The 18,186-nt window shown below is 34.3% G+C and overlaps 1 protein-coding gene across 1 annotated transcript; it reads left to right on the forward strand.

The window, feature by feature from the left end:
- The first annotated feature begins 348 nt into the window (after window positions 1-348).
- Window positions 349-12,865, forward strand: dpt (dermatopontin). The gene is made up of 4 exons (XM_015364010.2): window positions 349-775; window positions 10,399-10,524; window positions 10,809-10,916; window positions 11,501-12,865. The coding sequence occupies exons 1-4, from the start codon at window positions 501-503 to the stop codon at window positions 11,565-11,567; spliced, it is 576 nt and encodes a 191-aa protein (XP_015219496.1). The 5' UTR covers window positions 349-500; the 3' UTR covers window positions 11,568-12,865.
- The last annotated feature ends 5,321 nt before the right edge of the window (window positions 12,866-18,186 follow it).

Genomic DNA, 18,186 nt, shown 5'->3' on the forward strand with positions numbered 1-18,186 from the left:
TAGACACTGCTTATACTTCCAGAGAAGTTAGTAATGTAATAAAAAGATTCCTGGGCAGCATCCAGTAATTCAGCCTATAAATAATGTTTCAAAGTTTCTTCCAAAACTTTTCTTTGATGCCACATTAAAGTGAAAATCGGAAAGAAATAACACAGAACAAGAAGTTAAATTTGGGGAAATCCCCCTGGAAAAAACTATTTTCATTTATAAAACAGTTGCTTAAGTGACATGAAGTGACATCTTGGAAAAGAAAGCAGTAATACTGCCTGGTTTAAGTCACAGTACCAAATCATTGCCTTCTTTCAATGAACAGCACCATGTTTTCATTTGAAAGAGCTGGACTGCAGTTCATTTACAGCAATACTTGTCGTTGCAAATAATGACATATTGCCTTTGGATTGTGTTATTTAACATCTGGCAACCAAATGTCCAGTACTCCTTATATTTGAGCCAACACAACTACAGAAGCCAGATGTGCCTGTAAGCACAGACCCTGCGCCATGAAATCGATGCTCCTGCTGTGGGTTTTGACATGCATGGCTGTGGTGTCTGGTCAGCCCAACTACATCCCCGATGAAGACTGGGTCAACATGTATAGACAGGGCTTCAACTTCCAGTGCCCCCACGGGGAAGTCGTCGTGGCCATCAGGAGTTACTTCAGCAAAGAGGAGGGTTCGGACAGGCTTTGGACCTTTGAGTGCCAGCCTACCCCGGTTGGAATGGGAGAGCCCACTGAGTGCTGGTGGGACGACATCAACCGAGCTGGAATGGAATGGTAAGGCAGTTGACCTCTCTTGAATGTGAACTCCGGGAGAAATGTAAGTAAAACATACGGTAGTAAGATTCTAGATCTTTGCTGGACATCCTTGATTGTGTAAAATCCAGGTATGTTTTTTTTATCATTATGAACACTTTAAGATATAGATTGGTGAAAGAAAATCAATCATTTCAATTGAAGGTAAATTCACACATGAAGGGATAAGGGGTTTAGAGTGATCCCTGTACTGGATGTACAGTGCCCATGTTTTGTAAATAGTAATTATGTTGTGCTGTAATTGCTCTGGGGTGGAGGCATAAACAACTTCTGAACGAGCAGCTTTTCTAAATGTGGGTTAGTGATAGCAATCAATATTTAAAAGACCAGACGCAACATAAGCGCCTTGTTTATTTGAGACAAATCCAGAGGAGAATCAGAGGATGAAGTTTATGAGGGCTTGATAAGCATAGTGTGTGAATAAACATTTATCTCCAAATAAATTTATAAACGTATTTAGATTTGCCTGTAACCTTTATTTTTCACTGATTTTTTTTTTGTTATTGTAGTAATGTTCCTCAGAAAATTTGCGTTCCCTCCAGTCCTGTTGGGCTTTCATGATTAGGCAACGTTAAAAAAAATGACATGTATTTGGAGTGGAGTGTAAATTATGCAATTCTGTAAGTTTAAAAGAATTTTAAAAAACCCAGCTCTCGACATTTATAGTACAGGTATATTCATGAAATGGTATTTAATGAAAATACCTATATAAGGTCTAGTTAGACTTTCAGAAGGCGTTTGATTAAGTTTCTCATAATAAAATCATTTAAAAATGCAGGCAGGAGGTATTTAAGATAATACATGTATTTGGAATAAGAATTGATTAAAGGCCATGAAGAAGAAGGTACAGTAAGGAGTAAATGCTCACATGTAATTAGTAGATAACTACAGGGTTCTATATTGGCACCATACCTCTTTCTAACTTATGTCAGTGATCTATTTTCTGGTATACACTATAGGATGCAAACTGGTCTAGTTCACAGATGATACCAAGGAGGATTAACAAACCCTGAGTCTTAGTCTGTTTTATTTATATACACAGTATAAACAAATTTAAATTTCTCTTAACAGGAAAAGCACATTGCAAAGTGTGCTTCATGCAGGTTGGAAAAATAAAAACTATAAAAGTAAAATAAACACCAAGCTTACAGAGGACAGTTATAAGAAAGTCTTAAGTGTTTATCCAGGCACATTATTTTTATCTTCCAAGAAATTTACTTCCAAGCAGTAAAAGGCAAAAGAATGGAATTTTAAGATATACAGTTAAATGTGTAGAATTTAAATTAAGGGGAGATAGCTGTATAATGAATTTGTAAGATCTCATTTAGAATATTGTCTATGATTGTCTATTTTGGTGATCAAGATGCAAAAAAAATATTGCTGCTCTGGAATCAGACCAACCAGAGATATGCCTGAACTCATAGGAATTCCTACCAAGATGGGTGAAAAGTCTGCCGTTTTATTGTTAGACAGAGAAGACTGAGACAGATTCAAGTAGTTGAAGTTCTTAAAAGCATTGACAAAGTCAGTCCTATGGACTTCTTCAGAGTAAACATTGAAACACAAACAAAGAGGATAGAAGTAGAAACTATATTGGAGTGGATTTAACATATACATAGAATACAGAACGAGTTGCCCAACCACTATCAGTGCAGATAATCTGGCATCCATCAAGAAATGTCTTGATAAAATTTTTATATTAATTAGCTGATGAAAAAGGAGCAAAATGCATCTTCTAATTTGAAATTGTTCTTTGATTAATGTATGTAATTGCCTGTGCATTTATATGTAAAATACTACATATTGAATTTTATAGACCTCTTTTATAGCATTAACTTACAAAACAGATATAATTAGGGGATTTTATTTGTTGTTTTAAATAGTAAACTGTAAAACTGAACTTGGCTAACCTGTGGTTTTACAGACTAGCCAGGCACAGCCCCATTGACGCTATTAATGGCATATAAAAATCATTTTCTTCTTTTGGTATTTTAGGTGATTTACAGTATATAGGATCACTAGAAATAGAAACAAAGCCCTAAAACTACAAGCCAGTTTTATTTATATAAACAGTATAAACAAATTTACATTTCTCACGACGGAGAATATTGTTACAGCAGAGGAACTAAGGAGTTTATTCCAAATCCCACTATTGTCTATACAGACATTAGTTAATCAAAATGTTTTATTTAATGAGTTTTATAGTTTTATACTTCTATTTTATAGTTGAATATAGACTGAATAAAAATTTCAGCATAAGCTGGTTTATTTATGTTCACTGGTTTACAGGACTGATTATTTCATTTATCAATGCAGACTTTTGTGTATTATAAAGCCAAATAAAACAACTGAATAAAATTAAAATTCTCAGTAACAGATAAGTACCACAGATGTTTTAACAATCTGCCAATGTAAACATTAGTCAAAGGAGTTGCATAAACACTTTTTTCTTCATCTTTAAATCCATTGAATCATGTTTCCGAACACAGATAATATTTCTAAGTTAGATTTTTAGACACAGCAGCTGTGTTCAAAATCTGTTGCTCTGCAATTCCCTTAGCCTCAACATTCCCTGATAAAGTCTTTTCTCCAGTGTGGAGGAGGTTCCTAGGAACAAAGTTTTATCTAGAGAAAAACTAAACCCTGACCGTTATCGTCTGTAGAACTCCAGTACCAGTACCATAAGGATAACAGTTTTTTAGCTAAATTAATTTTACTTTAAAATTGTTGGGCTGCTTATACTAGGAGTTCCAGCATGTCTGAAGCATGTAGGGAAAGTAATAGGAATGAAATTGTATGTGGACATCCCTCGGGAACGAGCTAAATATGGAAATTCACAACATAATATTTTTCCATGTGGTTCTACAACATCGATGTGAACAACCGAAAAAACAAATCATTTGTTTTCATGAAGGCATACTGTATAAAAGATGTGTTGAAGCTTCCTGAGACCTAAATTGTGTCTCCTTTCAGCATCTCTTTAGCAGCCAAACACTGGCTGTAAACACTTGAAGCTGTCTGAAGCCTCAATTAGCCAGGTCTGCTGTTGCTGTCAGCAATACACCAGATTAATAATCAAACATGGGATAGTATTACTAGTATTATTTCTATGATTCTGTATGGCAGAAGTTCATTAAATAAAAATTAAGTGTGTTAATAATAGGAATGTTGAAGTGTGTTAATAGGAATAGTTGAAACACTTTTAATGTCCATGGAACTGGTACATTTAAGGTTAGCTTGTTGAGTTAGTCTGGTCTCATTATTATTCTATACATTTTACCTTTTTGCATCTATATTTGTATTCATCTGTGGTAACCAAACTGTATGATTTACTGGAAATAAGATGCAGTGTGACAATGTTGTGTACTGCAGTCATATCCAGCCAGATTTGAAAGAATTACCGTATCTACACTGGATTCTTCATCAGAATATTTAGCAAACATTTACACAGAGGGTGGAAGTGTAAGTTTTATAACGTTCATGACTCCATGTCACTAAGAAGATGGAGGATCCCTAACAAACTTTAGATTTCGTGAGCAAGAAGCTTCAATGGTTTTGAACTCAAGTACTGCTGTTATCAATGCAGTCATTAGTTTCTTATCGGATTTAAGATTAAAGATGGACTGTGCCATCCCACTGGAGCTGCCAAATCTGGATATTGCATTCCTTTAAGATAACATTCATTGACATTAATCCACAAGTGAATGTTTATTACTGCCTTGAAAAACTATGATATGCATAAGCAAAGCTGAATTTGATCTTTTCACCATGTTTGAAAAGTTTTAGTCGAGCAATGTAAACTTTAAGATTTAACCTGTTAAGTTGTATTACAGAAACAGTAACAAATCACCTTTGTATAGCAATCTTTTTACCTTGAACTTTCTTCTTCTCAGTCCACAGCTGTAGGTTTACAACCTTTTTTTCCCCCTGGGCATCCATGTACAGTAATCTGTAATACTTTAGCCAATTAATCTTTTAGCCTATTTCTCAAATGAGCCCTCAGTGTTGGAAAATCACAGACCTCGTTCAAATGTTGGAGTAGGTCCAATGATATTTTTTTAAAAATAGAATATTGCGAAGTGATAAATTGCTAGTACGTACTGCTCTCTCTCTGTCCGATACAAAGCAATTGCAGTCTCAGAATCACAGACACCTTGGAACACGTCAGCTTCAAGACATTATTACTGACAACCTGAATGAGAAGTAGCTGTTCAATAAGCACAAGGCTGCACAGAGAGTTTGTCTGAAAATGTTAATGCTCAATCACAAGACCTAGACATTTTTGTTCAGAATTAGTTTCCACTTAGAAAAAAATGGTAACACTTTACAATAAGTCTCTGTATTTTTAATTTGGAGCAATCTATGATTTACTATCGTGTTAATTGTAAGTGATTGTAAGTGATTATGTATTTATGGTTTGTTCATGTGACTTCCACTATGCTGCATGAAAACCACTAGGTCTTAAAAGCAATTCAATGAACTCTGATTAATAAATTATTAATTGAAGACAGTAAAACTATTTTAGCAGACTGACGTGCAAAAATAAGTAAAGATATTTAATAGTGTAACAGCATGGAAAATGTAAGAAGAAACTCTTAGTTTGAGGGAAAACAGAAATTGTGAATTGATATATGGGTCAAGACCAAAGCAACACAGGCTGTATTTATTGCTCAAGGGTCATCCTTTAATTCTGTCACTGTATTCATGGGATGACAACATTCACAGTTCTATCATAAGCAGTTGCAGAAAGGGGAAAAGAATTGAGAAAAACAGTGAGAGAATACGATCATTTCCCCACCATTGCAACATTTGAATTCAGGAAGATGTTCACTTTAGAGGCCTGCTCGCAGAACCACCAGTCCTTTGCTTAACGATATGACTCATGGCAGCTTTAATCCATCAGCCTGTGACATGTTAGTGTTCTGTTAAGCTAAAAGGCTGGCTTGTCAGGACAAGTGCACAACATTCAAACTGGTTCAAACCTGGTTTACATCTCAGAAAATTGTATATTCAGTATACTGTTCGTTTACTGTAGTCACAATAGTTTGACGTGCTAAAAAACACAAATGAAAATAAATTATACTTGATAGCCTAGTCAATTAATGTAGATTACACTACATTATTCTGGAAGAGTAGTGCAGTATTTTATGGTTACGAATGTTAAATGAATGAATAGCAGAACAAAACATGTATATTGATGTTTCTTCCTATTCAAGGTTACAAAAATCAGTTACTGAATACAGTCAGAAACATTGTCTTCAGGTGGAATACCTCTGTGCCACAGTAGGACTGATGCACATTTCATTACTAGCCCCTTTATTGGCCCCAGTGTGTAGGACATGTGGGTGTGTCTTAGGCGGTCTTAGGGGAGTCAAGGTAAGAAGGAGCTCTCTGATTGGTTAATATGGGAGACATAAGCAGGTTGCAGCCCATTTGTGACTGCTAATCAGAGATTGTCTTGTCGGTTCAATAAAAGCTGTTATTCTTAGCGCAAACAACGAAACCAGTCCCCTTTTTTTGGCCTCCTAGATGTTGTATTCTTTCAACTTTGCTTTTTTCACAAAGGATGTGGCACAGGGCACGAGATATTTGCATGGCCCATTTTGAAAGGCTGAGTCTGTGATGGTAGTGGTTATCTGAACCTGAAGTCTGTGTTATTGTTAAATAATAATAATAACATCCAATCTTGACTTCGACTAGGTTACTAGGTTAGTATTATTACATACCAGAAGCTCTGTTTATGCTGGGATGGGGCTACTTTTTTGTGTGAAGAATATAATATCCCCAATATAATGTATTGACTTATATGTATGTAAAAAATCCCATAGATACCTTTGGCTCATTTTTATAGCTTATTTTCTCACCATGGAAAAACATATTATAAGCCATTAATTTGGAATGCAAAGGTTATTGCACTATGCTAAGATGACAACAGCAAACACAATGCATAAATTAATTTATTTTTGAAGCTAGGGGATTAATGTGATACACAACATGCTGCGACTTTATTATTCTGTGTTCTCATTACCTGCTGTTCTTCTTTCAGTCCTGTTTGCTATTTTTTTAAAGAGCTTGAAACAAAATTAGGTCATGTAATTGTTACTTCTAGAACCTCATACAGATGGGTTAGGGTCTAAAAGTTCTACCAAGATATTCTCAGTGATTTTGTGTGTCTAAGAGAAAGAACCCTGGGTGATTAATTGAAAGAAAAACGTAAAAAGGATACATATACTACAGATACAATCCATTGAATGTAGTGTATTTTGGAGTAATATAGTTTAATTTAAGTGAGACTTATTGATAATGTCTTGCAAACCTTGCAGTACAATATAGCATTAGTAAAGACACACTTTAATTGTCACAAAAAGACAGGGATCTCTGTTCCTGAACTGTTCTGAATCAGTTCTATTTATAGAACGTTCACACCACAGTGAACAGCATTAGGAAAGGGAATAATTGATTCTTACATATCCCATTTTTTACCTGCTGCCTTATCCCAGATGGAATATTGTTACAATACTGACTATAGTTACAATCTGCACATGAAACATTTATTAATATGCACCAGAACTCTTTCCATCCTTTCTATACTAACTTGAGGCGCCTCATTTGCTACAAGTGTTTCAGTGGAAATGGGATGTTCACTCCACTATGTCTTTGATTAAAAACGTAGATGAAGTCCTTCTCTGTTTCCTTATCTCTCACTCTTTGAATTTTTTTTGTACAGTGTGTAACGTCTTGCGGGCACTATTGTGTCCTGTCAGAAGGAATGAACTTCCTGGCAGAGTTCTCCTGTTTTTCTTGGCAAGCCAGCAAGCTGTGTCTCAAATCCATTTTCCTGTAGCCTTAGAAACTCCTTGTTTCGCTGTAGCTGTTCAAACAGATTTTTAATGTAGTGATCAGCAGAGTTCTAGGGCAATTATATCCTGCCTGAAACTTTTCTGTTATTCTCTCTCTATATATGTATATTTTAGATAGCAGATGGATTCTCTTTCTGATTAAAATGTACAGAAGATTCTTACATATCTCTCAGATTAATTGGTTTTTAAGCACCTTTTAACAGTCGTATTTTAGCAATAAAGTACAAGTTAAAATATTTGAAAGTAATTATATATTATATATTTATAATTATAAAACTATATATGTCTCTTCTATGCAATCTAAGACCAGCAACAGTTCTGAAATTAATAATACAGGGAAAAGTTCAAGAATTGGTGAGGTGACATATTTTATGATTTCATAATTAATTGTAGAAATTCTTGAGTGTTTTACAACTTTAGATTACATGGAGTATTTCCGTTTATCTTAACATTTATAGTCATCTTCATTCAGGTAGGTCTTTTGAGATTATGTTAACCCATTGCATCAACGGAGCTAGTTTAACAAAGTGTCCCTATTTCCTGTAAAAGATTATAAAAGCACTATTTTATTGATACAGATATGTATAAATCGTGACTCTACCTTTGTATGACAGCATTATCCATCATACCTAAATTCACGTTTATTCGTCATAATTACAAATCTTGGTCAGTAAAGTTTTAGTTTTCCTCTTAATTTGACATTTCTAACACATACCCATTTGCGTTGTTTTGCTTTGAGACACAGGTAATGAAACGTTTTTTTAGGAGTACTTACAAGAAAAAAAAACATTAAAACAGATCTGGTCAACACCTGTAGTGTCAATACCTGTAGGTGAAAATTTTAGCTGTCATTTCAGGATGTACAGTAAACCACTCCACATGGGTATATTGAATTGATCAAACATCAGTAACCTCAAGTTAGGCATCATTGTTTCCCCGGTTTGGAAGAACGGCAGCAGTATTATTGACTTGCAGCTACACCATTGTGGTTTTATCAGCTAATACACCCCAGCAGGTATCTGTCCACTAGGCTAATTGATCTCAGCATGGGTTCATCTTACTTAGGTTTAAATCCCTTTGTAAGCTTTTAAAGTTTCTGAAATCAATTTACCTCAGGAGATTAAGCTTGTGCCAAACCTAGGCCTTTAGTTTTGTAATATTGCTTTTGTCATTCATTTTAATCTGCATCTTAATGATTTTATATCGACTTAAAATTCTGTTTTGTGTTACACTGGGAAACACACGTCCCATTCCGTCCCATTTCCATCTCGGGGAAAGGTCGCCGTGATTAAAATGTTATGAAAGGCGAAAGCAGGAGAATTAGCAAGTGTTGAAAGGAAGGAATGATCTGAAGCTGGGCTGTACATACAACACAGAAAGATAGCAATTATTATTTCACATGAAGCAAGCACAATGTAGGAAACAACAATTCAAACAGATTTCAGTTCTCTGATGCTACGACAATTTAAGTCATAGGAAGTTAAAAGAGTATAATTTTATATATTACATTATATGTGTATATTCAGACAATACAAGTCGGGTGCAGTAAATTAAAGGTAGTTAAAGTCATAAACAAAATGTCAAATGAGTGTTTTTGTCTACAAACAGTGGCAAAATCAGTCATCATTATACTCATTTAAACACATGGACTCAAAACTCTGTTTGGGTATCAACAAAAGGATTTTTGATTTAAAAGTGTTTTGAGGCTTTGAACTCAGAAATGCAGACCTGTCCATCAACACAGGGATGACCAAAGTATCATTAAATAAAGTTCAATTAAAGGTGAAACAGAACTCAATTGGATTGGCAGGGTGACATGGAGGTTAGTGCTGATGTCTCATAATATCTAGCTTCAATTCTGCCAGTGTGCAACGTGTGTGGACCTTCTAAGTTCTCTGTGTTTGAGTGGGTTTTTGCAGGACACAAAAGGGGTCAATCAAGGGTAATTGACATTTCTAAGTTGTCCTTTTGAAAACACGCATTTTGGCATCCACATCCTTGTATTGGTTGAAGAGGTTATTGAACATTAATAGAAGGAAGAATTCAATTGTTTCAGGCATTGTTACTTTCTCCTCACTGCTGTATTTATTTACACTCCTGTGCTTTCTGAGATAGAGGCACACACTTAAATATCTTGAGAATTCTTACAAGCAATCCTAATAAATTCCAACGTTTTAAAGTATCAGAGAAAGCCTTCCAACCATGAAGACAACTCCCTCTTGAAAACAACGTGATTTTTTACAGCTTACCGTACCTTTCAAAAACACTCCTTGCCTTAAAGATATGATAAAGGATTAACTGAGTCAGTAACAGGAATTTAAACCACATCTTTAGTTTCAAAATTAAAGAGTGTTGATTATCCAAGTCTCCTGCGACATTTGTAGTGTTCAACGGATTGAATTTACCCTATAAATTGTTTTCGAAGCCTTCTCCTAATGGACTTCAGTCTGACATTTCTGTGTTATAAGCTCTTCTGTACCTTGCCAAGTTCCATTCAGATTCTGGGTGTATTGATGGGCTGAAGAGTCTTATTTGATTTTAATTGCTCTAATTAACCACTGAAATGAGGTCAATAATGAGTCAACAGTTTTACGAGAATGTCCATTTAAGATTGAATGTAGCAGAGTGAGCACGAATACAGTACGTCTGTATCTAACTGTGCCTGTTGGTGGCTGGTACTGATTAGTGCATTGAAAGTGCAAGCTAACATGTTGGAGTTCGTAGGTACTCGACCTGCTCCGGGAATGGGCTGGTGGCTGGAATCCAAAGCCAGTACTTCGGTGAAGTCCTAGACCGCGAGTGGCAGTTTTACTGCTGTAGATACAGTCGCAGATGCCCTTATTCATGTTGGTAAGTATATCTAGTGTGAGTGCATGCTCTTACCCTGAGAAATGTAGTTATTTTGAGGCAATACTTTATTGTTTTCCTGTAACAGAAATAGTAGTTTCAGCCTTCAGCTTTAATGTACTTTAATGTAGATTAATATTTCTGTTTACTTCACAAAATATGAATATTTCTGTTTACTCCACAAAAGTGGCTATGAAGCCATAGAAAATATTTATCAATATTTCTTGTCTCTCAAAGAGACGTTGCTAGATACATAATGCCAAATATTCCCTTTGTCTTTCTTAAAGGATGACCAATGATGTCCCTTCGTACTACAAAGAAGAGGCAGATATGGTCATTCAGAACTACGGCTACTTTATCAGGGGGGCAGCCACTACATTCAGCGGTGTTCTCAGGTCAGCTGGGCATCTAAAAAATCTGCCTTCTGATATTGAACAGCTGTATTCATTTTTTTAGAAACCTACCTGATAAAAATCATCCTAATAAAAGGATTCCTTGATGAGAAAAACATACAGTACTTTGCTTTAGCTTTTTAAAGTGCAAGGACTTGTTTTTGGAGGGTTTTTTTTTTTGCACTTATTATGAGCTTGTATTCATCTCCCATTGTGCAGGTACAGTGGCTGAACACAGCTGTCATGTGCAGGAAATCCATTGTTTTTTCAATCATATGTTAGTGGGAGGGATCGACTTTTCATTGCCTGGAAGTCTTCCAAAGCAATAGAATTAAGCCTTGTGTAGCATCTGTCAGTTCTTATTAACCTACTATTTTCAAAGCAGAAACATTAAATAAGAACAGCCATAGCACAGTTAAAAAAACTTATATTTAATAGAAATAGTGAATATTACAGGATTGTCCTCCACTTTAAAGAAATTGAATATCTGCATTGTGCAATTGTATACAACTTTAAAACCATTGAAAAGAAACACATCCATTTGGATTCCATTAATGAGTATCTTTTGCATGTGTGTTTTATTTCAGAGATCGAAAATGGAAGTACATTTTATGCAGGATGACAGAGTTCGACTGTGATTTTGAAAACTTTTAGAAGCCTCCTCTTATTATAGACTTACATTGTTGAAATTGTTTCAGCATGTATTGGAAATACAGTATTTTTTCAGCCTTCATGACATACTAGATTGAAATGATTTCTAACAGTTGAAATCATCAGTTAAGTCCTGTTCTTGTAATTTGAGTATAAACACTATCTGTAATCTACTGTTTTTTTCCTCATCTCAACATCTGGCTCTGTTCTTTAATCACCAATAACAAATATGAGACGTTCGTTTTTTTTAACTCTTCACTTTAGTTAAATGTCTTGGCCTTTTCATGTAACTTTTCACTTGTTGTGCTCAGTGAAGTTCCTATTGTTCACTACTTCCTGAACCTACCAGTAAATCAAATCAATACAGCACTGCATACTGTATTGTCTCTACTTCAAATTTCAAAACCCAGAGAATGCTTTTAGACAATGGACTTATGGACAAAGGACAAAGCAGCTCTTCAATAACCTATATATGTTTTAAAATAGTGGATGTTAGAATTAGTGGGACACTCAACTCCTTCAATCCAGAAAGCTGTGGAGTCCGTAAACACACATTCAGAAATTTGTACCTGCCCTGCTGAAAACATTTTCCTCTTGCAGAGTAAGCCTTTTCCATGGAGATCTGCCATTATCAGTACAGTATAGAGTTCTAAACACACTTCCTGTCAGTACTGTGCCATAATTTTGGATTTTATCCCTGTTAAGACCTTTAAACTATTTATCCATATGAAAATATATACTTCAAAGCATGAAATCAATAATTAGTCTTTCATAGGGACTATAACTTTTTTAGTTATTATTTAGCATTTACAGATGAAATACTTTGTGTAGCATAATACATTTAATATACAATATGTCATGGGACAAGATAATTTCAAGTCCCGGCAATTTCTCACACCCTTAAAATTGTAAATTATGTGATTACCAAACAGTTGTTAATGTATTTTGACATAATTCCACATAAGTAGATGTTTTTAAAAGCCCACTTTTTATGATATGTTGTAAAGTAAAATTACTTTCCTACTCTTTCTCAGTTACTTCTAAACTGAATATGCTTGTACAAGTTTAGGCTAAACATTTTTTGTTATGTTCTTTGGTCACATTTCACACTTGAAATCTCCCTTTCTTTATACCTGTCTTGATGAATTACCTCAATGCAATTGTGTGTCTATTCTATATTTTTCACTGCCTACCTTATGTCATCCTTGTATTACTTTGTTGGTCTTCTAGAAAGAAAAAAATGTTTTTGATGTAGTCTTCAGAATTCCTGGCAGCCATCAGTAATAAAAATGTTACTGTAATTGTTGTTTCTTTGTGAATTCTTAAACTCTTAAAAGTGTCAGCTTTTGATAAAACAAAATGTAATATTACAGATATGAGGACCGCAGATAACAAACAATCTAAAAAACCACGACGGAAACAGGATTTCCTTATTTTTTTAATTCATTCTTAATGCTTCCCCAAAGGTACGTTCTTTGTTATATTATTTCATTTACCTTTATTACTGTAACCATAGTGTAAATCTGTACAGTATGTAGACCATTATCTTTACATATTACATATTTAATGTATGGTCTGATCTAAAACATTTAGGTAAGATAATGAAAAATAAATATTTTCTTTGATTATTTGTTTAGGAAGAACAAAACATAAAGATAACATATTAAATTGATTCATGTTATAATAATTTTAAAAATCACATTGGTGGAAAAACCTAAATATTACGTATTTTGACATCTGTAATATTGTAACCTGTTTTCCAGCAAAGTTTATCAATTTAATCTGTGCCAACAATGTTTAAACACCATTAAGTTAATTGCCAAAATCCTACTGTTTTAGGATTTTGCTTTAGGCAAAGATATATTCTATATTTTATTCAAAATAATCTTTATAAATTATATTTGATGCTACAGTTATCATACATTAACTTTATAATGTATAATATTACAGTAGAATTGGTTTACTATTCAGCAAAAAAAACTAATGAGTCCACATTTACAGTAACTGCACCTAGAGGATTGTTGTGATGTGATCTATGTGTTTTTGATATTATTGTATCCCTTTGACAAAGTACTTTTTCTGCCTTCACTGTCTGTCCTCAATCCACCTAAGACAAACATTCCTTGTTTCAGAAATAATTATTAGTTCTAGTTGCTTATAGAACATTGGCTCAATAACTATGAGTTTAAGTTTAAGAGAAAGGAAGGATGAAGTCTAAATAACAATAAAAACTTATTTGCACCTGTTAGTTGCATCCTGTGAAGAAAACGCTGCTATCCTTTCACCTTGATATCATACCATAATGCCATAATACCAAATATGTCTCTAAAAGTCAAAATCATTTAACACACTTTTTGAGATGTGCAATCATATCTTTTATTCTTTTTTTCTTTTCAGAAATTCTGGAGAGAAAAATGATAGCTGTTAAACACTGTAGCTCAAGCTTTCATGAGAAAATGAAATGGTTTCATAGTTTCCATGGCTAAACATTGTGACGTGCCTATCTAAATGACATTATTTTTAAAATAAGGAAAACTTTCTTTTAGGTTCAGTGCATCACTCATCTGTATTTGCTTTGTGTGCCTATGCATTTGATAACTGAGGTGCATTTGCTTAGAGGCACGTACTGTTGAGTTCTTCTGTGAATGTCCTTCAAACTTGAGTCATTGCTTCGGAAATTAAGTACTGTATATTGCGCTTGAAAAAGCACTTAGGTTACCGCCTCTGTACGTTGTATGGAATGGGATGAATTCTTATCTTTGAGTCCGAAAGAGCATCTTTAATTTGCGTAACAGATACCAGTCTGCCTATGATTAAGGGTAGATAATGTTTTAGACCATTCTCAATGTGCTGTGTGTCCCTACCTTGACAGACATTTGCCATGTTATTCCAAAATAAAAAGAGTGACAAGCTGAATCCTATGCACTGCCCACAACAGTATACGCACACAGACACACATCCAGAGAAGCATCTGGTAAATTACATTTCCATTGAAGAATTTCCAAGTTCACAAGAATGATACAATTGCACCACACTATCCCTTGTGTGAGCTCTAATGTGCAAAATGTAATTATTAGTTTGTGGGGTGTTTCGGTTTGAATTAGCCTAACTCACAAAATGTTACGGAAAAAAAAGTCTGTGGGAAACATGAGAACTATGTGATGTGGCAGTGTTCTGGCAAAAAACGTAGCCCTGACTGGGACTGTGTGTGTAAAACCATCCTAGGTGATGAGGAACTAAAGAGCAGCCAGGGCATTACACAAATACCTTAGTCCAGCTGAAGCTCGTAAAACAAAGAAAGACTTTTCTTCTCATTAGGTAAGTCAACTTTAAAGTCACTTAGCAAACCACATTTTTCATGTAAATCTATTTCTTACCACAGCACTAACACATGTAAGCAGTGATACATAGAAAGTTCATTAAGATTTATTCTGTACCAGATGTGTGCCTATTTGTCACTAAATTTGTACAATGAACTCATACTTTAAATCTTTGTTTCTAGATTTAATTTAATGCTAAATCTTATTTTTTCTAAACTTAATTTTTTTTTCTCGTCTATATATATCTTTTAAAAATCATATTTATTTTATGTAATTAATGCTGTATAGTATATTTGAATAAGCCATTTAGTGATCTTGGAGTATTAAAAAAGCAGGAAGACTACCTTGTGATATTAAGCTTTAATTTAAATTAGATTAAATTCAGGTGGATGCTGCACATTGGTGGTGGTGGTGGGGAGTCCCCATTACCTGTAAAGCGCTTTGAGTGGAGTGTCCAGAAAAGCGCTATATAAGTGTAAGCAATTATTATTATTATTATTATTATTATTATTATTATTATTATTATTATTATTATTAGATTTCCACCCATGTTTTGTGTATGGATTTTTATTTTTAATAACGGCAGACCCGTTATTAAATAACCCTTTTATGGGGTTTGTGGGGTGGTTTGTGGGGTGGCACAATAAAGAGATGGTTTGTTTGCTGCTTCACAGCTTTTGAATCCTGTGTTTCTGTTCGGCCTGGGGCACCTTCTGTATGCTTATTTTTAATCCATATCCCGCTGGACGAAGGACAGAAAACAATGGGTTGAACAATGAGGAGTGGCAAGGTAGGATTATGTTCTTCAATAGTTGAGTGTTGACTGAGATCATTTGCACATGGGGTTCGGGAGGTGAGATATTTATATACAGGTGGGCAGAAATGGTGGAGATTAGGGTTTGACCTCCTCCCGAACCTTTGTTTAAATGAAGCACAAACAACCATTTATGATATTCCTATCTGAAGCAGCATATTCCTAGAAAACGTACATACATATACATATGTCATGGGTAGGGCAATGACACAGACACAGAGTTGCCTTTGTCAAAGGTTCTTGCTCCAAAGGGAGGTATTCCACACCCTTCTTAAAATCAAATTGTTTGATTTATTCCACTGGCACCCAGCCAGCTGCTTAACTATCCCTTTCAATGTTTATTTATGGTCACTGTCGTCTGGAGGCATTATGCCAAACATGCCTGCCTCTTAAGGCTGTGCTGAATAGAAAGTGCCGCTGTGTGAGGTAACTGTTACTGTAAATCAAAAGCCTCCTAAAGTAAGCCCTGAGAATACAGAAGAAAGAAAATCACACAGGACAGCCAATTTATTTGACTGTCTCTTCTACAACCTGTTTTTTATGCTTACTTTTGCTTATTTTGTAATTGTTCAGGGATTGGTTCTCATGTGCTCAAGATGCAGTGTTGTAAATAAATCCAATGTGATTTAAATTGAAACACCAGCAATTATAGTTTGTGTCAGTGAACATAAAACTTTAATGTTATCTTAAATACCATTTATGTTGAGAAATACAGTCACCATATAATTAAGATAAATATAATTTCCAGTTAAACTGTGCCGGAAAGAATTCTAAGAGTGATTACTATGGTTTATAAAACATAAGCCCTAGTATTTCTGAGAAAATAAAGCTGTTAAAAATGTTGCTAACACAGTTTGGAAGAACAAATACAGTTTTTATGTTTGTGATGGCTCATAGGTGATGTACATTGGGTCCAATCTCATCATTCATATCATAATATTTGACAAAATGTTTAATTTAAGTTTGTGGAAGAGAATCACAGAACAGAATGGTTAACCTATAAAACAGTATCAACAGCAGACAAAACCATATATTAATCTAACTGTCTGACACTGCAAATAAAGTGTAACTGTATACATATATGATAATATACTTATATATGATAAATATATGATAAGATATTTATACAGTTACAGTACATGTAAAGCCTAATTAATGCTAAAAAGATTTTTGTGCAAAGTAAAACCCCTTTCAGAGTAATAACCCCTAAATGTTTTCATGAACTCCAAAGCAATTCTAATGTGAAATGTCAACAGAGCTAAGTATTTGAAGAGTTTTAGTTTAGGAGTAGTTCATATCTACATCAGTATTTCCCTGCTACCTTCTAAAATGATAAAGACACAAAGGAAAGTATGAGGCAGTCGTGAATGTCCCAAATTCTTTACCACAGGGCCAAGCAAATTTGATGTACTTTTGTCTGTAAACTTGTTCCCATCAGCCTTGAAAAATCTTCTCAAAGACATGTATTTTTATGCAGCAATGGCTCAAAACAACCTGTGAAAAAATCACAACAGAAAATCTCTCAAGACCTATAGAGCATAACTTAAAACAATTCAAATAATAATATTGAAAGTGTTCTTTCAATAGTTTCTGTGTAGATTATACACTGGTGTGATCTTTCAGTGAGGTTAATACATAAAAATATAATTGTCTTGACTAAAAAACTACTTAAAAATTCTAGCATCTAATTCTAGCATAAATTCTAGAATAATGAATTATTTCAGAGATTTTAAATAGCACAGTGAACACTCAAACATCCTGAACGTGTTTCAGACTGTACAGAGTTATAACACTGATATTGTTCAACACAGGTGCTTAATCCATTTTCCATAAAATTCATTCACAATAGTGAATTAAAAAAACATGTGACCTTATTTTGAAACGTTATTTTTTTGTTGATATGATCTGATGGGGACAAAAACATTTTAACTGCAAAATGTATACATAATGTAAAAATTAAGTTGATCATGGCTGTAAAAAATGACATATTTCATTAAGAATGCTCCTGAACAAGGAAAATACAAGTTGAGATATGATTAAAAAAGGATACTTCAAACACTAATTGGGGATTAATGCTTGGTTCTTGGATAAAAAATGTACCCACACCTAAATTCCTCATTATAAACAGATTAAGTGATTAAAACCAGTAGGTTGTTACAAACTGACTTTGTTTTGAAGTTTGTAGCCTTCTGTGTCCACAATATCATTTGTTAGCACATTTCTCCTAGATTTTAATTTGACCTTTTTGCCCCAGTTGTACTATTTTTAAAAAATATATATTTTTCAGATGCTTTAGATGAGTCAGCATTAATAGTTCATGTACTGTATATATTGTGTGGATCCAGCAACTCTGGTGACCATTTTCATTCGGTTGAAGCCTGAGGCATTTCTGTGCCTGAACTAAATTTAAAAGACTACTTCACAAGAGTTGAAGAACAGGGTGTTTATTGGTGTCTTTGTAAATGAACCTTTACAATAGTAAAATAAC

This window comes from Lepisosteus oculatus, chromosome 15, assembly GCF_040954835.1.
Source record: "Lepisosteus oculatus isolate fLepOcu1 chromosome 15, fLepOcu1.hap2, whole genome shotgun sequence".
In the NCBI taxonomy this organism is placed as follows: Eukaryota; Metazoa; Chordata; class Actinopteri; order Semionotiformes; family Lepisosteidae; genus Lepisosteus; species Lepisosteus oculatus.